Consider the following 22,015-nt stretch of genomic DNA (forward strand, 5'->3'; position numbering starts at 1 on the left):
AGTGGGTAAGTGGCAGAGGCGGCTGTAGGTGAGGCCCCACAAGGAAGGATGCCCGCAGATCCATTCCCGTGGCAGTGCCGTGTGATCTGCAGGAAGCGTCTCCACCTCTCTGAGCCCCCTCTCCTTACCTGCTCAAGATGGCAGTCATACATACCCGACCACCCTCATAAGGGCAACAGTGTCTGCCGCCTGCCATCCATCATCTCCTGAAACCCTCACAACCGCTCGTTTCATAGACAAAAAGTGGGAACCAGAGAAGCACAGCGACCTACCCAGAGTCACACAGCCTGCGCCAGTGTGGCTAAGCCCACACACAGACCTTCTGCCACACTCAGCTTACATCGTAAATAACACACTCATCATGTCTTGGGCCACAGAGGTGGCTCCGTGGTGGAGTGCTGGGGGCGGGGGCGAGTCACGCACAAAGCCAGGCTTGCTGCACGCCTGTCACCGTGGAAGGTGGGTGTCATAAGGGGCCTTTCGCTCTAACAAGAAAACCAGCGTCACATTAAAACAAAACAAAACAAAACAAAACTTGGCAGGTGTGGTAGTGCATGTCTGTAATCCCAGCCACTTGGCAGGTGAAAGGAGGAGGTTCAGGGTCCAGGGCGTGCCCAGCCAAACCTGAGGCCCTGCCTGAAAAATAAGGAAAGCAAAAGCAGGGCGAGCGGCTCCGCACACGTGGCTCTGGGATCAAAGGATGGTGCCACCTGAGGTTTAGCTGGGGTGGTGATTGCTGCTGCCTAAGGCAGGTAGCTCTACCATTTGAGCTACACCCCCAGCTCTAGGTTTGTTTGGGTTTTTTTTTTTTTAAGATAAGTAATGTTTTTATTGTCAGGATGATGTACAGAGGGGTCACAATTACATTTCTAATGTAGTGAATACATTTCCTGTCATACTTGTTACCCCCTTCCTCATTTTTCTCCCACCTTCCCTCCCCCCCCCAACCCCTTGCTTTCATCACTTTTTTAAAACCTTCCCAAGGATTGACATCATCATTCTAGTCTACAAAGCTTATGAACTCTATGGTTATTAACAATAAAACAATTTCTTCCAGGTCGGCAGGTGATATGTGCATTTCTTTCCTTTTACTTAGTGTCATCTCTTCCTTCCTTTTTCTCTCATTTTTCCTCCTCCCCCTTGAGTTGCTTAGTTTTCTTTCATCAGTGTCCATTGCAGCTGTTGGGCCCCCCTCTCTGTATTTTTTTCCCCATTTCCCACTCATTCTGTGCCCTCCTCCCAGCTTCCCTCAGATGTTCATGTGTATACACCATATGTGAGGTAGAGAATATAGGGTCCTCGAAACACTATAAGACTAATTCAGGAGTCCTTTGCTTCCTTATCTTTGGAGTTCTTTTCAGTCTGGATATTAATTTAGGTACATATGAAGTAGTGCTGGGGTCTAACTATTTGGTGCATTTCTCCCAAGACTGTCTTTTTTGGTCTTGCTGTGTATTTGTATCTTGGGTCCTGTTTTGGGTCCTGCTTTGTCATATCTCTTTGCAAGTTGATTTTAACACCCGCATATCAGGGAGACCATGTGCCGTTTGTCTCTCTGTTCTTGACATGTCTCACTCAACATGATTTGTTCTAGTCCTGTCAATTTCCCTGTGAATGCCATTATTTTATCATTTCTAGTAGCTGTGTAGGATTCCACTGTGTACAGGTACCACATTTTTGGATGCATTCCTCTGTAGTGGGGCATCTGGGTTGTTTCCATTTGTTGGCTATTGTGAACGTGCAGCAATGACCATGGAAGTGCAAGTGTCCTTGCTGTATCTTGGATCCTGTTGCTTAGGGTAGATGACTAGCAGTGGTATGGCTAGGTCATAGGGCATTTCTATGTTTAGCTTTTTGAGGAACCTCCAGACTGCTCAGAGTGGTTGTACTAGTTTACAATCCCACCAACAGTGCAGTAGGGTTCGTCTTTCTCCACATCCCTTCCAGTATTTGTTGTTGCCTGAGTTCAGAATATATGCCATTCTGACTGGGGTAAGGTGGTATCTCAGGGTTGATTTTCTTTGCATTTCCTTTATGCCAGGGCTAGTGAGCATTTCCTCATGTGTTTCTTTGCCATTTTTACTTCTTCTTCTGAGAAGTTTCTGTTTAGCTCCCTTGCCCATTTAGTGGTTGGTTTATTAGTTTGGGGAGGGATTAGTTTCCTGAACTTCCTATATATGATGGATATTAAGCCTTTCTTTGTCTGATGCATTGCTAGTGAAGATCTTTTCAGCTGCCTTTCTAGTTTTGTAGCTATGTCTTTAGCTGTGCAGGAACTTTTTTTTTTCAAATTTTTATTGTCAAACTGATGTACAGAGAGGTTACAGTTTCATACGTTAGGCATTGGATACATTTCTTGTACTGTTTGTTACCTTGTCCCTCATACCCCTCTCCCTACCCCCTTTTCCCTTCCCCCCCCCGGAGGTGTTCAGTTCACTTACACCAAACAGTTTTGCAAGTATTGCTTTTGTAGTTGTTTCTCTTTTTTTACCCCGTGTCTCTCAAATTTGGTATTACTTTGAATTTCCTACTTCCAATACCAGTAAACACGGTTTCCAATATACTCAGATAAGATTACAGAGATAGTGTAGGTACAACCACAGGAATGTGATACAAGAACATCATCAATATTAGAAGCTACAGATACACATAGGACGTTGAAACTGTGATATAACAATTGTTTCCATAACATGGAGTTCATTTCACTTAGCATCATCTTATGTGATCATAAGGGTATAGCTATTGGGCCTTGTGATGCTCTGCTATGACTTGCCTAAACCTGTACTAATTATTCCCAATAAGGGAGACCATAGAGTCCATGTTTCTTTGGGTCTGGCTCACTTCACTTAGTATAACTTTTTCCAAGTCCTTCCATTTCCTTACAAATGGAACAATGTCATTCTTTCTGATAGAGGCATAAAATTCCATTGTGTATATATACCACATTTTCCTGATCCGTTCGTCTACTGAGGGGCATCTGGGTTGGTTCCAGATTCTCGCTATGACAAATTGTGCTGCAATGAACATTGTTGTGCTGGTGGCATTACTGTGATTTTGTTTGTGGTCTTTTGGATAGATACCCAAAAGTGGGGCTGCTGGGTCATAGGGGAATTCTATATTTAGCCTTCTGAGGAATCTCCATACTGCTTGCCAGAGTGGCTGAACCAGTTTACATTCCCACCAACAATGAAGTAGGGTTCCCTTTTGGCCACATCCCCTCCAACAATTGTTATTATTAGTTTTCTTGATATATGACATTCTTGCTGGGGTGAGATGGAATCTCAATGTTGTTTTGATTTGCATTTCCTTTATGGCCAGTGATGTAGAGCATTTTTTCATATGTCTCTTGGCCATTCTCATTTCCTCATCAGAGAAGTTTCTTTTGTAAGTCTTTAGCCCACTTGATGAGGGGGCTATTGGTTTTTTTGCGGTTTTGTTTTGGAAGAAGGTAATTTTTTTAGTTCTGCATATATTTTAGAGATGAGAGCTGTGCAGGAACTTATTTTAATGTAGTCCCATTTGTCAAGTCTCTCTCCAATCTGCTGTGCCCCTGAGATTCTGTTCAGGAAGTTCCTGCTTGTGCCTATAAGTTCTAGTGTCTCTCCTCCTCTGTCCTGCAGTAATTTCAGAGTTTCAGCTCTGATGCTGAGGTCTTTAATCCATTTTGAGTTGATGTTAGTGCATGGTGACAGGCTGGGATCCATTTTTAGTTTTCTGCATGCAGCTGCCCAGTTTTCCCAGCACCAATAGTTGAAGAGGCTATGCTTCCCTCCCCTCCCCCACCCCACATTGTATGTCTTTGGCTCCTTTGTCAAATATCAGCTGACTGTAAGTATGTGGTTTTATTTCTGGTTCTTCTATTTCATTGATCTTTGGGTCTATTTTTGTGTCAATACCAAGCTGTTTTTGTTATGATGGCTCTGTAATAAAGCTGGAAATCTGGTATTGTGATACCGCCTGGATTGCTTCTTTTGCCTAGAGTTGCTTTGGCTACTCTAGGTCTTTTGTTGTTCTATATGAATTTTGTGGTTGTTTTCTCTATTTCCATAAAGAATGCCATTGGAATTTTGATGGGGATTGCATTAAATTCGCATATTATCTTTGGCCATTTTTGCTATATTGATTCTACCTATCCATGAGTATGGGTGTCCTCTTTGATTTCTCTCTTTAGATTTTTATAGTTTTCACAAAATAGATCTTTTACATCTTTGGTTAGGCTAATTTATATATATTTTATTCTTTTTTAAGCTATTGCAAATGGTGTTGTTTTCATGATTTCCTTTTCTGCTTATACATTATTGGTGTACAGAAAAGCTACTGATTTTTGAGGATTGATTTTGTATCCTACTTTGCCAAACTGGTTTATTAGGTCTAGACATTTGAGAGTGGAGTTTTTTGGGGTCCTTCAGGTATAAGATCATGTCATCTGCAAATAGGGATAGCTTAATTTCTTCTTTCCCTCTGTGGATCCCTTTAGTGTCCTTTTCTTGCCTCATTGCTCTGGCTAAGGATTCCAGAACAATGCTGAAGTGGAGAGAGTGGGCATCCTTACCTTCTTCCTGATTCTAGGGGAAATGGTTTTAGATTTTCCCCATTTAGTATGACATTAGCAGTTTGGTCTGTCATATATGGCTTTTATTGTTTCTTCTATTCCTATTTTCTCCAGAGCTTTTAACATGAATGGATGTTGTATTTTGTCAAGGGCTTTTTGGGCATCAACTGAGATAATGATGTGATTCTTGACCTTGGCTCTGTTAAGTGGTGAATTGCATTTATTGATTTGCGTATGTTAAACAAGCCTTGCATCTGTGGAATGAAGCCTACTTGATCATGATGTATGATTTTTTTATTTGTTTCTGGATTCTGTTATCTAATATTTTATTGAGAAACTTTGCATCTGTGTTCATTAAAGAGACTGGGCTGTAGTTTTCTTTCTTTTTTGGATCCCTGCCGGGTTTGGGATAAGTATGATATTGGCTTCATAGAATGAGTTTGGGGTTACTCCCTCTGCTTCTATTTCACGGAAGAGCTTGAGGAGTGTTGGTATTAGTTCCCCTTTAAAAGTCTTATATAATTTAGTGGAGAATCCATCTGGGCCTGGGTGTTTCCTTAGTGGAAGACTTTTGATTGCTTCCTCTATCTCATTGTATGTTCTTGGTTTACTTAATTGATTTTTATCTTCTTAGTCCCATTTGGGTAGTTTATATTCCTCTAAAAATCCATCCATTTCTGTTAAGTTTTCCTTCTTTAGTGAGCATAGGCTCTGAAAATCGTTGTTTATGATTGTTTGGATGTCCTGGATGTTTGTTGTAATTTTTTCCTGTGGAATCCCTGATCTTACAGATTTGAGTCTCTTCTTTTTTTTTTTTTTGTTAATCTTGCAAGAGATCTGTAAATTTAATTAATTTCTCAAAAAAACAGCTCTTTGTTTTTATTAATTTCTTGTACAGTTTTTTAGTTTCTATCTCATTGATTTCTGCCCTAATCTTTGTGATCTCTCTCCTTCTAGTAGCTTTAGATTTACATTTTTCTTGCTTTTCTAGCAGTTTTAATTCATTGTGAGGTTGTTTACTTGAGCTCCTTCTGTTTTCTTGATGTGTGAGCTAAGGGCAATGAACTTGCCCCTCAGCACTGCTTTTGCTGTGTCCCAGAGGTTCCTTTGTGGTGTATTTTCATTTTCATTGAGTTGTAGGATTTCTATAATTTCTTCTTTAATTTGTTCTGTGATCCAGGTGTTATTCAGTAATGTGCTGTTCAGCCTCCATGTATTTGAGTAATTTCTGCAATATTCTTTGTTGTTAAGAACTAGTTTGATTCCACTGTGGTCAGATAGAATACAAAGGATAATGTCAATCCTCTCGTATTTACTTAAGTTCTTTGTGTGAACTATGATATGATCCCTTTTGGAGAATGTTCTGTGGGTTTCTGAGAAGAATGTGTACTGAGTCGTTGTTGGATGCAATACTCTGTATACGTCTGTTAGTTACATTTGGGATATGGTGTCATTTAAATCAGGCTTCTTTGCTTATCCTCTGTGTGGTTGATCTGTCTCTTGGTGAGAGTAGAGTATTAAAGTCTCCCACTACTATTGTACTTGGGTCTATCTTGTTCTGTAGTTCTGAGAGTATTTGTTTGGCATATTTAGTTGCTCCATTATTTGGTGATTATTAAGTGGATGACTGTTATATCCTCTTCATGATTGTTCCCTGTAGTAATATATAATGACCTTCTCTGTCTTTTTGAACTGATTTTAATGAGAAGTGTAGCTTGTCAGAAATCAGAGTGGCAACCCCTGCCTTCTTGCTGGGTGCATTTCCTTGGAAGATCTTTTTCTTTTTTTTCTTTTTTTTTTTTTGGCCAGTCCTGGGCCTTGGACTCAGGGCCTGAGCACTGTCCCTGCTTCTTCCCGCTCAAGGCTAGCACTCTGCCACTTGAGCCACAGTGCTGCTTCTGGCCGTTTTCTGTATATGTGGTACTGGGGAATCGAACCTAGGGCCTCGTGTATCTGAGGCACGCACTCTTGCCACTAGGCTATATCCCCAGCCCTGGAAGATCTTTTTCCATCCCTTCACTTGGAGTTTGTTTTTATCTTTGGCTGTGAGATGGATGGATCTTGATTTTGAATCTACTCTGCAGTTCTTTCTCTTTTGATAGAATTGAGTCCATTCATGTTTATAGTTATAGAGAGATGTGTTTCCTACCATTTTCCTGCTTGCCTGTATTTTGCTTCTTTCCTTTTCTTGTGTTTATTAAATTGATCTCCTATTGACTTCTATCAGATGTGGTTCCTTGGTCTTGACTGTTTTCTTCTGATTGAACTCCTCCTCCTAATATTTTCTGCAGAGCTGGCATATATTCCTTTCATTTTTCTTTGTTATGGATGTCGGGCTAGATTTACCTCCCCTGGTGAGGGGATGCTAAGCTTACTCCTTTATCTGTGCTCCCTTTCTCACCCTCTCCCCTGGCTGCCTGACCTGCAGGCAAGCCAAGGTGGAATGGGGGGAACAAGGGTAAGCCTCAGGTGCACGTGGCCGAGCAAGACCCCTTTCCTCCCTCCTGATACCCACCAAGGAAGCCAGGCGCACACGGAGTCTTGGAGAAGGCTTCAAGAGCAATCTGGTTTATTCAAGGGAGGTGCTAACAGTTTATACCAGCATGTTGGGATCCGGCCTTTAGACTTAACGGGGGGGGGGGGGGGGGAGGGGGCTTGACGCCCTTCCCCCCAAGGGGGGAATGCGGAAGCAGGCTACGTTTTCTGGGTTTGGAACCAGAAGAACTGGCTTTGCACCCAGCCCCCAACTCTCCCGCCAGCCCAGGCGCCTTCCACTCCCGCCAGCCCAGGCACCTACCTGTCCCACCCTGGCTCGGCGCTTTCGAGTGACGTTAGCTCAAGGGGATCATGTGACAGCTTTCAGACTATCGGTGTCCTGGCCTGTTGGGGTCCATCTTCCCCCCTAGATGGAAGGGGCCTGAGGCACCTCCCCCAGCTGGGGAATGCGGCCTATCAATCCTCTATACATTGGAATCCGGAGAAACCGGTCGGGCAAAGAGACCCAAAGAGACCCCCGACTTAGCTGGCAGCCAGCCTGGCGCCTACCAGCCCCGCCCTGGTTTGGCGCGCTCAGAGTGACGTAGCCCCTTGGAGGTCAAGTGACCAGCCCCTTGGAGGTCACCTGACAGCTCGTGGCCTATGGGAATCCTGGCCAACCCCCTTCCCCTGATCATCTACCCTCGCCCCTCTCTCAATAAAGTTAGTTCGCTCTCAGAAGCTGACCCGTGGTCTATGTCCGTAGCTCCCAGAGTAGGATAGCGGTCACATTGCCACGCGGGTCGCGCGCAGCCAGGACGGAGACGCCCCTACGTCTCACCCCGACAGACCTGCAGGCCGAGGGTTGGGGGAGAAGATGATACGAGGGTAATAAGAGAGAAAGGAATAAGCATTTGAGCCGGAGCAGAGAAAGCAGTCCCCACACTGGCCGATCACCTTCTCTCGGAATCATCTCCCTTTACCCCCGCTTTAATAAAGCAGTTGGCTCCAGAAGCTTGCTCTGAGACTTGCGTAGGTCTAACTTTGTTTATCGGTAAGGAGGCAGGCATGCTTTCTCGTTTCGGCCACGCGCACGTTAGGACGGTGCTGGCTCCCCCGCCCCACTGTAGCCTTATCTGCGGGCCGGGTGACTAGGGGAGAGGGTGAGAAAGGGAGTTGTAAAAAGAGTAGCTGAGTCTCGATCCCCACGCCGGGAGAGGCAACTGAGCCCGGCACCAGCAGAGATGAGGAGGAAAGGGATGATTGACCAGGAGCTGGCGATAGGCCGGCGAGCTTGTCCGTCCAAGAGCAGCTCCCAAGGACCTCCCTCATGGGCTAACGTCACTTCCATAGTACCGCCCTCTGGGCAAATCCTGCGAAAGGGGGGCACACGTGCTTGCTGGTGAGAAGTTGGGGGGCTGGTCTCAAAGCTACCCCTTCTGGTTCCGGACCCAGAAGGAGGTAGGTGTGACTTACTTCCACACTGCCCCAGGGCTGGGGGAAGGGCAGCGTCTTGGGATCACTCTCATGGCCCTTCCCTCAGTGCCAAGCTGAATCCCCAACAATGGAAAGTTTTGGTTTCTCCATTGAAAGTAAATTGTAGCTTCGCTGGGTACATCAGTCTGGGTTGGCAGATGTTGGTCTTCAGGGCTTGGATGGTACCTTTCCAGGCTCTTTTTTTTTTTTTTTAAGAATCACTTTATTATTTTTGTTTGTTTTTGTTTTGGTCAGTCCTAGGGCTTGGACCAGGGCCTGAGCACTGTCCCTGGCTTCTTTTTGCTCAAGGCTAGCACTCTGCCACTTGAGCCACAGTGCCACCTCTGGCCATTTTCTGTTTATGTGGTGCTGGGGAATTGAACCCAGGGCCTCATGTGTACGAAGCAAGCACTCTTGCCACTAGGCCATATCCCCAGCCCCCTTTCCAGGCTCTTCTTGCCTTGAGGGTTTATGTGGAAAGGTCCACTGTGATTCTGATTTTCTTTCCATTGTAGTATAGCTCCTTCTTTGTTTTTGCTGCATTCAAAATATGCTCTTTGTTTCTCAGGTCTGATGATTTTACTATGATGTGTCTGGAGGTGTTTCCTCTAGGATCTGGTCTACTAGATGTTCTGTGTGCTTCCTTTGTGTAGGTAAGGTTTTCTCTTTTAAGTATGGGGGAATTTTCTGTAATAATTTTACTTAATAAGTGTTGCATACCTCTGTCCTGGTATTCCTCTCCCTCTTCAATTCCAATTACACACAGATTGTATCTCTTGGCTTTGTCTTCCATTTCTTGAACTTCCCTTTGGTGAATTCTGAGTGGGTTTTTTTTTTTCCCACTTCTATGAGTTCCCCCCCCCCCCCGATTCTCTGATTTATCTTCTACTCCTGATAGTCTAGTTTCCATCCTCTGTGGACTGGTGGGGAGAGAGATATACTTGCAGTCCACTCCATTTTGCTGTCCTTCATAGGAACAGGATAATCAGGCAGAGGCAGCGTTGTCACCAGCGCATCTCTGTGGAAAGCAGGAAGGATGGAGGATCCAAGGCCTGCGCCATCACTCCATCCCCATCCCCAGCCTTGTCCAGCACAGGTGGGTGGACTTTCCTGACAGAAACCCCAGGTTCTGATTGGCTGACTCTGGGCAGGTGCTGGGAACTTAGATTTTAGTTTTCAGGTGGGCCTGAGGGTTCTGGTCTGTGAACTTTTCCTGAGGTGAGGAGGTATAGCTGAATCCGTTTGTTTATTATGCGTCTTTCCCTCCAAACACGCTGGGGGGCCCCAGCCTTCCCGGCCTTGGGGTGTCCCTGCCTGAGTCCTTTGCAGAAGATGGGGCATTAAGGCCCCGCCCAGCTCAGCTTCCTGAGCTAACAGTGCTCTGCTCCAATCCAGACCAGCGCCCGGAGCTTTGGGCACGGCGCTCTGCTGACACCTGGTGGTTAACCCGGGAACCAGCGGTGGATGAGGGCCAGAGCAGTGGCTCAGGGCTGCAGGAGATTGCAGGTGAGCTGGGCCTGGCCGCACCCTGGACGACTCCCCTGGGGGTGAGCTCCCACCCCATCCCCCGGGGCGCTTCTCCAATCAGATTGGTCAGCAGAATAAGCCGCAGCCACCATTATCGCACTCAGAGTCGGGGAGGCCGTCAGGGTCCTCCCCAGGCTCTCGCCCTCCCTCCGGGACTGGCATCTAGGCTGGCACCCCACCTCCCCCCACCCAGGCTGGCACCACCACTTGAGCCGCACCCACAACCCTATTTTGCTGAGGCCATTTATGAGATGTGGTTTCACTTTTGGCCCAGGCTGGCCCTGAGAGTCGGGTGGACAAGCGTGCTCCACCAGGCCCTCACTTTTGCTCTGGAGATAGGGCGGCCTCATTAACTCTTTGCCTGGCTGACCTGGAAACAAGACCTTGCCTCAGCCTTTCGTGGGTCACAGGCGGGAGCCAGGGCCTCTTAGCTTAAATCTTGTTGTTTTGTTGGACCAGTCCTGGGGCTTGAACTCAGAGCTATCGCTGAGGTTTTCCCTTCAAGGTTGGCACTCTATTTTTTGAGCCACAGTGTCACTTTTGGATTTTTGGTGTTTAATTGGAGATAAGAGTCTCACGGACCTTGCTGCCCAGGCTAGCTTTGAACTGCGATCCTCAGAGCTCAACTTCCTGAGTAGCTAGGATTCCAGGCATGAGCACCAGTGGCCAGTGTACACCCCTTTATATAGCCTCAGGTAGTTTGCTGTTGCAACCAAGGGTGGGGCCAAGCACTGCATCCATGATTATTGGCTCATTCAGCCAAGATTTTCATTGTTCCAAATTGGAGAGGCTGATCTCTAAATGGAGGGACAGACAGAGGCGTGCAAGAGGACAGGAGAGGACCCTCACGTTAGAGAACAGAGGCCTCTTGCAAAGCCGTGGTTCCCAAGGGGATGGGGTAAGAGCGAAGCCCAGCTGGCCGATCATATGCCCCGTGTGGGGTGAGGGTGGGGAGCCAGTGGAGGGCCCCAGACAGTGCACTGGGCACAGCGGGACCTGCCTCCTCTAGGGCTTCTCCCAGAAAGAGAAATCAGAAATAAAAACAGAAGCCCTGCTTCCCTCTGCGCACAAAACCACCTCCAGAAAGATGTGGTGACGCGCACCTCCTCCCTCCTCCCCCCCCACCCCCTACCCCCCCCCCTGCTGCTCAGGAGACCAAGGTCCAAGGCGCACCTCAAGTTAAAAAAAAAACAACAAAAAAACTCCAGACCTTATACTAAAATAAGAAAAGCAAAAGGGTAGAGGGGCACTGCTCAAGCAGTGGAGCACCTGTTTATAGGCAGGAGGCCCTGAGTTCAATCCCCAGGGCCTCCACAATATTCCTCCTGGGCCCCCAGCTCCATGATAAAGAATTTAAATGTGAATGGCAAAGTGTTAAAAACATTTAAGAAATAAAGTGGAGACTATATTCATGACCTGGGGTTAGAATTTCTAAAAGAAAAGAAACTACAGAATGGCTGCTCCCGGGAGGAAAGCTTGACCGTGAGAGGCATCCAAATTTCAAACGACATCAAATGACTCTGAGGAGAAGCCAGACAAACCCCGCCAGCTCCTGCCAGGAGCAGAGCCTTAGAAGCTGGGTCTCCGGGGTGTTTGGGGACCCCAAGGCCCGGGCCTCAGCCTGGCCCTGCCAGTTCTTGGAGGTGCTGCCTTTCTCCTGGTTCCCTGTGTAGTAATGGCAGGGCTCAGGGAAGCCACATGCCTGGCTGCTGTCCCATCTGTCCTATGAACCAGGCAGATGGCCTCCAATCGCTGGCCTCCACCAGCCAGAGGATGAATGAGGGGCCAGGGGACACACGGCACACAGGGAGGTGGTGCTGGGTGGGACAGCATGGTGGGTTCTGGGCTCCTGTACAAACCAACCAACCAACTACCTCCCAGGACCCCAGGGCTGACGCCGTAAGTGAGGAGATGTCAGGGAGTAGATGCACTGTTGAGGGCTGGAGCACTGGCTACCTGCTCCCTTTGGCCGACTGTGCTCACCAACAGATGGCCCCAGCGGTCAGCCAAGCCAGCTGCTTAGGAGGCAGCAGGAGTTGTGAGTCCAGTAAAGAAATGCAGGCTCAAGCTGGGCACCAATGGCTCACAGTCGTCATCCTAGCTACTCAAGAGGCTGAGCTGGAGGACTGAGACTAAAAGCCAACCAAGGCAGGATAATCCCTGAGACGCCCATGTTCAGTGAACAACCCCTCTAAAAACAAAATGAAAGCCCCATTAGAGGTGTGAGGCTGAAGTGGTACAGCATTAACCAGGGGAGAGCGCCAGGCCCTGAATCCAAGCCCTGGTACCACCAGAAAGCACAGAAAGAAGCACAGAGAGGAGGCCCTGATGCTGATGCTTGCCCTTGCCAACTCTCTCTCTCTCTCTCTCCCTCTCCTGCCTCCCTCCTCCCCCCCCCCCCCACAGTGAATGAAAGACCCAAAGAAGACACATTGCAAGGCACACTTTATTACTCCCTGGGGTGCGCAGTGGCCGGGAGTGGAGAGAAGGAGGAGGGAGGGTGGAGGAGGGAGGGGAGGGAGGGCCACGCACTAGTTGGAGGGGTGGAAGGCGCCCCGCTGGTGCCACTGCATGTCCCGGATGCGGCGCACGGACTGCACCTGGGGATGGGGTGCCCCGAAGTCACTGCTGTCCTTGTAGTCGCCCTTCTCCAGCAGGTACTGCAGCCCACGGTAGCCGGGGAACTGGTAGCCCACCCACCTGCGGGGCGGGAAATGAGCGGGGTGGGCCGGGGCCTCGCCCTGGAGCAGGCCAGGCCGCCCCTCGGCTCGCTTCCTTCTCCTGACAGGGCGCTCACCCCCGCCCCGTGCGCCCTCCCTGTGCGCCCTCCCCGTGCCAGCAGGCCTGGCGGGCGCACAGCCCACTAAAGCGCTCAGATCAGGGCCAGGTCCGGAGCGCACGCCCGGACTCCCAGCCACTCAGGAGATCTGAGGTCGGAGGGTCACGGTTCAAAGCCAGGTGGGCAGAAAATTCCATGGGACTCTTATTATCGCCAATTCACCACCAAAGAGCCAGAAGCGGAGCTGTGGCGCGGGTGGTAGAGTGCCAGCCTTGAGTGGAAACGCCAAGGGACAGCGCCCAGGCCCTGAGTTCAAGCCCCAGGACCGACACAAACGCACGCGCACACACACAACTTTCTGGGTTCTATGCGGGGCTAAAAGTTCTGTGTCCATGGGCTCTATGTCAACTTTAAGCAATGGATGGAAAACTCGGGGCGGCGTCTCTGCACTCAGTGGGCATGCACAGACTTCATCATGAAAATGAGACCATATCCCTGTGCTCAGTGGGCATGCGCAGACTTTATCTTGGAAAAAGGGACTGTGTCTCTGCGCCCAATGGGCATGCGCAGACTTCATCATCGAAAACGGGACCACATCTCTGCGTTCAGTGGGCATGCGCAGACTCCATCATGAACAACAAGGCAGCGTCTCTGCGCTCCGTGGGCATGCGCACTTTCTCGCCCTGTCCCTAAGCACAGCGGTGGGCGCAGGCCTGCGGGCCTGGGCACGTGCTGTTCCCGGGGCCCAGCCTGGGCATCAGGGCCTAGGGCCTGCGGGCTGTGCTGTGTGCGGGGTCCAGGAGACCAGCCCCACAGACAGACAGACGGACCGACGGATGGACGGACGGACGGAGAGGGGCGATGCGTGTTAGTGAGGGCCCACTTCACATATCCGGCCTCTGCATTGTGGCCGGTGAGGGAGGCACACCAGGACTACGCCTGCCGGGGACCATGGGGATTGAGGGGTGCACACTGGAACTTTTGCTCCCCAGCACAGCTGGCTCAGCGCCATCTTTCCTACCCTGTCTGGCTTCGAACCACAGCCCTCAGATCTCAGCCTCCTGGACAGCTAGGCTGACTGGCCAATCTGGAGCCTCGGCGGCAGCAGGTGCACAGCAAAGCCCACACGCGCTGGGACCCCTCGGGAGCTGGGCAGAGGGGCTGCCATGCCCTGGCCTTCCCGCCCCCCGTGGCCAAACTGGGGTCGTGAGATGCCTTCCCACGCCGCTGCCTTGACGAACCCCACGGCCCCTAGCACCCCACGCTTGACGGCTAAGAAGACCCGGAAAGACCTTCTGAAGGCCCCGGGGCTCAGGGCCTCCACCGGCCTCCTGGAGGGGGCTGGCGGCAGGGAGATGGGGGCAGGGGGGCCCTAGGGCAGGATGGGGGGGCAGGAAGATGGGGGCAGGGTGACCCCCAAGGAGGAATGGGGGCAAGGGGCAGAGCAGGGTGACCCTCAGGGAGGGATGGGGAGCAGGGGGACCCCAGGGCAGGTTGAGGCAGGGGGATGGGGGCAGGGGGCACCCCCGGGAGGGATGGGGGCAGGGGGACTGGGGAAAGGGACACCCCAGGGATGGATGGGGGAGGGGGATGGGGGCAGGGTGACACCCCAGGGAGGGATGGGGCAGGGGGATGAGGGCAGGGTGACACCCCAGGGAGGGATGGAGGCAGGGGGACTCCAGGGCAGGATGGGAACATAGGGTCCCCCAGGATGGGATGGGGTCAGGGTGATACCCCAGGGCAGGATGGGGGCAGGGGGACAAGGCAGGGGGACCCCAGGGCGGGATGGGGGGCACTCACGTGCCACTCTGCACGCGCACCGACGACACCTTCTCCTGGTAGCCATGCGCGTGGAAACTGGGCACGTCGTCATCCACGATCTCCATCTTCTTCCCCGTGAAGTTGGGGTTCTCATACAGAGTGATCTTGTGCTCCTGGCTGTCCTAGAGGGGACCAGGCACGAGTCATGAGGGAGGGACTCGACTTCCTCTTTTCTAGATGGCAGCCGCCCCCATCTCTTCTTGCTGCTTCCTGCTCCCCAGATACTGTCATGTCAGCCTTTAAGCAACTTTTATGCCATTGTAGTGGAAGAGAAGAATGGGCTCAGAGAGGTCAAGTGACTTGGCTGAGCCCCCAGAGCTGGGAACAGAAGAGTCAATAACATAGGACCCCTGCCCTGCATGTGCCAAAGCCAGTGTGCGCCAGCCCTCCCCCACAGGCCTGGAGGGAACTAGTGGCTTAGAAAGGCAGTTGGTAGAGAACGACAGGGCACTGCTGGGCTCTCCCCAACACTTCACACTCTAATAAGAATCAGGACAAAATGGAGGGACAAAAGGTGAACAAATGCAGCCATGGTACTCCCTGGGCACTGTGGAAAATAAACTCTACAACTTGCAGATGGAGGTGGGAGGGAAAATATGGGAGAGAGCGAAGAAAGGGTAACACTGGGGCTGGGAATATGGCCTAGTGGCAAGAGTGCTTGCTCGTATACATGAAGCCCTGGGTTCGATTCCCCAGCACCACATGTACAGAAAACAGCCAGAAGTAGCACTGTGGCTCAAGTGGCAGAGTGCTAGCCTTGAGCAAAAAGAAGCCAGGAACAGTGCTCAGGCCCTGAGTTCAAGCCCCAGGACTGGCAAAAAAAAAAGAGGTGACATTGCCCAAAAAGAAATGTACTTTTGCCTGACTTATGTAACTGTAACCCCTCTGTGCATTACCTTTATAATGACAGCTTTTTAATTAAAAGGAAAAAGAATCAGGATGAAGAGGTTTTAGAAGCTCCACACCTGATGTGAATGTTGATAAAGGAGAACTAACTACCTTCTCCTCCACCCTCAACCGAGATCACCCTGTATGTGTGTGTGTGTGTGTGTGTGTGTGTGTGTGTGTGTGTGTGTGTGTGTGTGTGTTGGTCATGGGGCTTGAACTCAGGGCCTGGGCACTGTCTCTGAGCTTTTTTACTCAAGGCTAGCACTCTACCACTTGAGCCACAGTTCTGTTTCCAGCTTTTTGGTGGTAATTAGAGATAAGAGTCTCATGGGCTTTTCTGCCTGGGCTGGCTTTGAACTCCGACCCTCAGATCTCAGTCTCCTGACTAACTGGGATTATGGGCATGAGGCACTTGCTCCCACCCTATCTTTTAATATTCCTATGGCTGTTTATTGAGAAGTTGCTTTGTGATAGGATTCCTCCATCCTTTCTCTACTGCCTGTGAAGGAAGCTAGTGAGGGAACTGAGGCTAGGGAGGCCCCACCTTAAGGAGGCTCATTCGGAGGCCTCAATGCCAGCAGCCAGGTGTCCTTCCTGCCCCCCCCCCACCCCGCAGGCGGGGCCACCTAGGCTGCACCGAGGGCCAGGGGCAGCTGTGAGCTCACCACTTTGATGGGCCTCAGGGAGCTGAGGGAGTCAGTCCTGCGGCTGCTGGTCCAGGAGTCCCAGCGGGGGTACTCGCCCTTCTCAAACACGAACTGCTCGCCCTTGCAGTTGGCTTGCTCGTAGCCCACCCAGCTGCGGGGAGACAGGAGAGGGGTACGGATAAGGCCTGCTCCCAGCATTCCACGCGGGCCCAGCCTGTGCACCCCCCGGGCCTGATCAGGCCAGCAAGGAGAAGCCGCATTTCATGATCCAGAACCCAGGGTGCATGGCCTTCAACCAGCCGGAGCCCATGCAGGAAACAAGGGCGAGGTCCACAAACTGCCTGGCCCTCAGTGCCTGCTGGTGCCCTTCCCTGAGGTGGCATGGGCACTGGCCAGGCCAAGAGCCAGCCTGAGAATACAAAACAAACCACCTATATTGGTAGACTTGGCACCACCAGCCAATTCCCATGTTGCAAAGGCTCCCAGCCACACTGCAGGCCTCCCTGCAAAGTCCTGGAAACTTTCTATCAAACCTCACACACATCATGACCTGATTGCTTTTCCTGCCAGTTTTAGGGCTTGAACTCCCGGCCTGGGCGCTGTCCCTGAGCTCTGTTGCTCAGGGCTGGTGCTGTACCACTTGAGCCATAGCTCTACTATCAGCTTTTTGGGTAGAGAATTGGAGATAAGAATCTCATAGAATTTCCTGCAAGCTGGCTTTGAACCATGATCCTCAGATTTCAGCCTCCTCAGTAGCTAGGATGACAAGCATGAGCCACCAGCATCTGGCAAATTGTGACCTTAAAAACAACAACAACAGCAAAACCTGGGCTGGGAATGTGGCTTAGTGGTAGAGTGCTTACCTAGCATGCATGAAGCCCTGGGTTCAGTTCCTCAGCACCACATAAACAGAAAAGGCTGGAAGTGGCACTGTGGCTCAAGAGGTAGAGTGCTAGCCTTGAGCAAAAAGAAGCCAGGGACAGTGCTCAGGCCCTGAGTTCAAGCCCCAGGACTGGCTATCTATCTATCTATCTATCTATCTACCTGTATGTATACATATACATATACATAGAGAGAGAGAGAGAGAAAGAGAGAGAAGTCAAAGTTTATACCAAAGTCCTCACAATGCTTACTTTTGAATGGTAAAGTTGGAGTCTTTGTGTGTGTGCGCTCTAAATCCTTAATTTCAAACATGAATTTTGAACAATAAACAATGGTTATTTTTTCTTAACTATAGCCTCTCAGGAGGCAGAAGGATCATAAGTTTGTTTGAGGCCAGTGTGCACTACATAAGGGGACCTTTTCTCAAAAAATAATAAAATAAGCCAATAAAAGTAGAATTTTATCTTTAAAATTCAAGATATATGTTTTTAGAAAGAAAAGAGTGGAAAATCTGTTTGAGAGGTTGGGGTGAGGCTTGGGCAGGGGGCAGGGGGCAGGGGGCAGAGCACTCACTCTGTCGGTACACATTCCATGAGCACCCCCAAAACCAAACAAACAAAAATCCTCAAGTAAATTATGTTGGTGTCTCACACCTGCCATCCTAGCTACTCAAGAGGCTGAGATCTGAGGATCATGGTTCAAAGCCAGCCAGGGCAGGAAAGTCAATGAGACTCATCTCCAATTACCCACTAGAAAACCAGAACTGGTGCTATGGCTCAAGTGGTAGAGCGCTAGCCTGGAGCAAAAAAGCTTAGGAACAGTGCCAGGCTCTGAGTTCAATACGAAAAGATAACTAAAACTCAGATAATAGCACTCTGACAATCAAGACTTCATTGACCCAGAAAGGTGTGTTCAGAGGCGGCGGCACCCTTGTAAACTGGGCATTTCCCTTGAGGGGTCTGTGCGTCTCCCAGGCTGCTATGGAACCCGGTACTTAGCAAGATCCCCTGGGCCTAGAGATGAGGGTGGCTCACTAAGGGCCCAGCACCCCATCCTTCTCAACTGTTAGGGGTCACGGGTCCCCCATTCCTTAGGATCCCACAGAGGAGGGATGACTGGAGTGCACCAGGTCAGCACGGCACCTACCATCTCATCATCTCATCACCCAGGATCATGCATGACAGGGCGAGGCTCCACAGGGAAAGAAGGCTCTCTCTCTCTCTCTCTCTCTCTCTCTCTCTCTCTCTCTCTCTCTCACACACACACACACACACACACACACACACACACGCACACACACACACAGACCCAAGCCCCAGATGTGCCCTGAAATCTGAGGGCCTGGAAAGGGAGACATGGGGGGCTCCCAGCTGGGGCTTCCTGCTGTAAACCTCCCGGGACAGAGGTGAGCCCACGGCCAGAGACAGGCCATTCTAGAAACATCCATTGGCTGTTCTAGAAACATCCAAGAAGTGTCTAGGAGCAACAGCTTACCCCCCAAAAAAGACATAATCACTCCCCTCCTCACAGGATACCCCACCACACCGAGTGTGGGACTGAGATTCCAACCCAGTGCTATTTGCTCCAAAGCATTGATTCTCTCCAAAGCCTGCCAAACCTCCCAGTGCTGATCCCCTCAATCAGACAGTCTAGGGACTCAGAGAGGGAAGACCTACCCAGCACCCCCGCCCCTGGCCCTCCGCCCTGTACGCACGGTCCAGCCTGCACCAGGACAGAGCCTGCTTTCTCCACGCCTGTGTCCTTCAGGTTGGGGCAGGGCCCGCTGAGCTCATGCGAGTGGCCCTGGAAGTTCTCCTGCTCAAACACGATGATCTGAAACGGGAGGGGTCTGAGATGGGGAGGGGAGGGGCAATCTGGAGAGAAGGGGGAGGGGGAGGAGGGTGGGAGGATTGGGGCCCTGGGCCAGGCACCTACTGAGAGTCCCCGCCTGAGACCTGGCCCACCAACTCCGGGCTGTGATACAGAAGACAGAAGTGGCCTTAGGGGTGGGTACAAGGGGCACTTGTGGGGGGCCTGGAGAAGTCATTTCCAACCAGCTCCTGAAGAGGCTGACGGGGTGCTCAAGGGGTGGTGGTGCTAGGAGGGGCTCCATCAGAGTTAGCCCTGCAGAACCACACACACCTGTGCACACCTGTGCTGTCCTCTAAGCCCCGCCCCTCGGGGATAGTCCCCCTCTGCCTCCTCCTCGTCCTCCTTCTTCTCTCCTTCCTTCCTTCTTTTTTCATTCATTTTCTTTCTTTGCTCCTCCCCCTCCTCCTCCTCCTCCTCCTTCTCTTCTTGTTCCTCTTCCTCTTCCCCTTCTCCTTGTAGCACTGGGGACTAAACTTGGGGCTGCTCACTTCTCAGCAGGTGCTCTACATGTGAGACACACCACACAGCACTGGTTGTTCCCCAGCTGTGGCCTCGCTCTGTGCCTGGTCCCAGGGGGCCTGAGCTTCCTCGTGTCGCTGGGGATGGCGGACACACAGCACCTCGCCTAGCTGTTGGTTGAATTGGGGTCTCCTGAGCTGTGTGTGCGTGTGTGGGTGCCAGTCCTGGGGCTGGAACTCAGAAGCTTGTACTCTTGCTTGGCTCTTCTGTTCAAGGCTGGCACTCTACCACTTGAGCCACAACTCCGCTTCTGACTTTTTGGTGGTCATTTGAGATCAAGAGTCTCACAGACGTTCCTGCCCAGGCTGGCTCTGAACCGCGATCCTCAGATCTCAGCCTCTGGTATAGTTGGGGTAACAGGCGTGAGCCGCCACACTGCACCTGGCGCCCCGCCTCGAGCTACTTCTGAAATGACTTCATGTCTTTTAGCCAGAGAATGAGCTCACGGGGCCCTCCATCCGAGCAACGGAAACCCCTTCCCCCCACCCCCCCTCCCCCAAAAGAAGCAAGAGAGTCACGGAGGACTCACAGCGAAGTGCTGTGGAGGAGGGCCTGTGAGAAGCGGGAACCCAGGCTGCACCCATCTCCCTGGCTGAAGAGGGGGCCTCGGGTCCCAGATGCTGGGAGCAGGAGCCGGGGGGGGGGGTTGGAGGGGGCACAGCACGGGGCGGGGGGGGGGGGCTCTGAGTCAGCCAGGCACAGTGGCGCCACCTCCCAGCACCCACTCCCACGCCTGGGATTAGCAGAACAAAGGAAGCAGAGGGAGCGGCCTGCAGTCCAGGCGCTTGTCCTGCTCTCCTGCTCACTGACCTGGCCGTGGATACTCTCACCGCTGTGCAACCCTGGGAAGAACTCGCCTGCCCTGCGCCTCACTCCCATCCACAAGGAGGAAGATCCGGCCGCCCTGAGGGCTTCTGTTTGCTGTGCTCCTGGCCTGGGAGGCTGGCACTGGCCATGCGGAAGGTCGGCTAGCCCGGCATTTGCCTCTGAGTACCATGATTACAGGATAAGATTCCCCTCACACCGTTCTGTGATCCCCAAATCTCAGCCTCCTAGTGGCTGGGGTTACAGGCGTGAGCTGCTGCGGAATCTTTTTCTAAGCCTGCACCTTGGAATACAGTACAATCAACCAGGTCCTGCGTACACGTGAGAACAGTCCACATTAGGATGTTCTGGAAGCAGAAAACTTCTAGATATTGTGTGAAGGAAAAAAAACAAACTCTCTCCCAGACAATTCTTATGTTGATTGTACATTAAAAGGCTCACATGATGGCTTACAGTGAATTTAACCAAGTGTTAGGTGAAAACGAAGGTCACCTTGTTTTCTTACTTTCTTTTTGTTGTAATGTGAGTTCTGGAAAGTTTTTTTTTTTTTTTGGCCAGTCCTGGGCCTTGGACTCAGGGCCTGAGCACTGTCCCTGGCTTCCTTTTGCTCAAGGCTAGCACTCTGCCACTTGAGCCACAGCGCCACTTCTGGCCATTTTCTGTATATGTGGTGCTGGGGAATAGAACCCAGGGCCTCATGTATATGAGGCAGACACTCTTGCCACTAGGCCATATCCCCAGCCCCTTCTAGAAAGTTTTTTAAGCATGTGGCTTTAAATGAGTTTTGAGTACATTCTCGCTGTTCTTCAAATCCACCCATGCTCATGAGTAATCTCAGGGCCTTTGCACATGCTGCTCCCCCCTTACCTAGTGTTCTCTCCAACCCCTGCCTCTGATTCTACATCACTGCTCCCTCACATCACCCAGCAGGTGTCTGGCAAACACCGTCCCCCTCAGAGGGGCCTGGGACCCCTCCCCACCGTCACCCCTATCCTGGAACCCTTCCCCACCCACACCCTACCCCACTCTGGGGAGACTCCCCCGTGAAGACTCCTCACTCCGGGAATTCATTCGCTTATTGTCTATACGTCCTCTGAGAACACAGCTCCTAAAGGACAGACAGAACCGGCGGGGGCTGGACCAGCTCTGCCCAGCTAGACAGGCACAGAGTCAGACAGAGGGGTCCCCAGGGGGACCCATTCACCCCTCCCCCCGACTCTGGAGCAGAAGGACAGGGAGGCAGCAGTTGGGGGGGCACTGACAGAGGCCTGGGCACTGGGATAAACCAACCTCCTTAGGAGGGAGATGAGATGGGGGTGCTGGCTGACACGGGGTGACTGGCACTGACTGCAGGGTGGGGGGGAAGGTGAGGGCTCAGCTTCATTTCAACTCCTCTTCACAGCCACTCTGCCTATCTGTCTGACAGAGGAGGGACCCAGGGCCCAGAGAAGTCAAGTGACCTATCCCAGGTCACCCAGGAGGGCCAGGTCTTAATATCGCATGCTACCTCCCATTCATAAGCTCCGTCTCCAATGGGGACCCAGAACCATGTCAATGCGCACATCGGGGAGACAGAGTCCCCGAGAGGGAAATGAGTGGGAGGGGCCATTGGCAGAAGGAAAACGGAATCTGTAGGAGAATAGCTTGTCCCCCCGCCCCCCTACCCCCCCCCCATGGTACCTTGGGGTTGAGGGGCTGTGGCTTCCCCGACTGGGTCTGATGATCTGAAGCCATGGTGGGGTGTCTGTGCAG

The 22,015-nt window shown here is 51.3% G+C and overlaps 1 protein-coding gene across 1 annotated transcript; it reads right to left on the bottom strand.

Annotated features, from left to right (window-relative positions):
• Window positions 1–12,538: 12,538 nt before the first annotated feature.
• Window positions 12,539–22,004, bottom strand: Crybb2 (crystallin beta B2). The gene is made up of 5 exons (XM_048342755.1): window positions 21,944–22,004; window positions 18,762–18,880; window positions 16,184–16,316; window positions 14,610–14,752; window positions 12,539–12,730 (listed from the first exon to the last, which is right to left on the bottom strand). Exons 1-5 carry the CDS (start codon window positions 21,995–21,997, stop codon window positions 12,562–12,564), a joined length of 618 nt encoding a protein of 205 aa, XP_048198712.1. The 5' UTR covers window positions 21,998–22,004; the 3' UTR covers window positions 12,539–12,561.
• Window positions 22,005–22,015: the final 11 nt, after the last annotated feature.

The sequence above is a fragment of the Perognathus longimembris genome, chromosome 3 (assembly GCF_023159225.1).
Source record: "Perognathus longimembris pacificus isolate PPM17 chromosome 3, ASM2315922v1, whole genome shotgun sequence".
Classification (NCBI taxonomy): Eukaryota; Metazoa; Chordata; class Mammalia; order Rodentia; family Heteromyidae; genus Perognathus; species Perognathus longimembris.

Bases quoted from the DNA above. Each gene is read 5' to 3' on its own strand.
- Crybb2 (XM_048342755.1), bottom strand. From the start codon at position 21,997: ATGGCTTCAGATCATCAGACCCAGTCGGGGAAGCCACAGCCCCTCAAC. The intron at 14,753-16,183 runs GTGAGCTCACAG...GGTCCCCTCTAG, and splicing joins CCCTGAGGCCCATCAAAGTG to GACAGCCAGGAGCACAAGAT. The intron at 12,731-14,609 runs GTGAGTGCCCCC...CCCGCCCCGCAG, and splicing joins GTGCGCGTGCAGAGTGGCAC to GTGGGTGGGCTACCAGTTCC.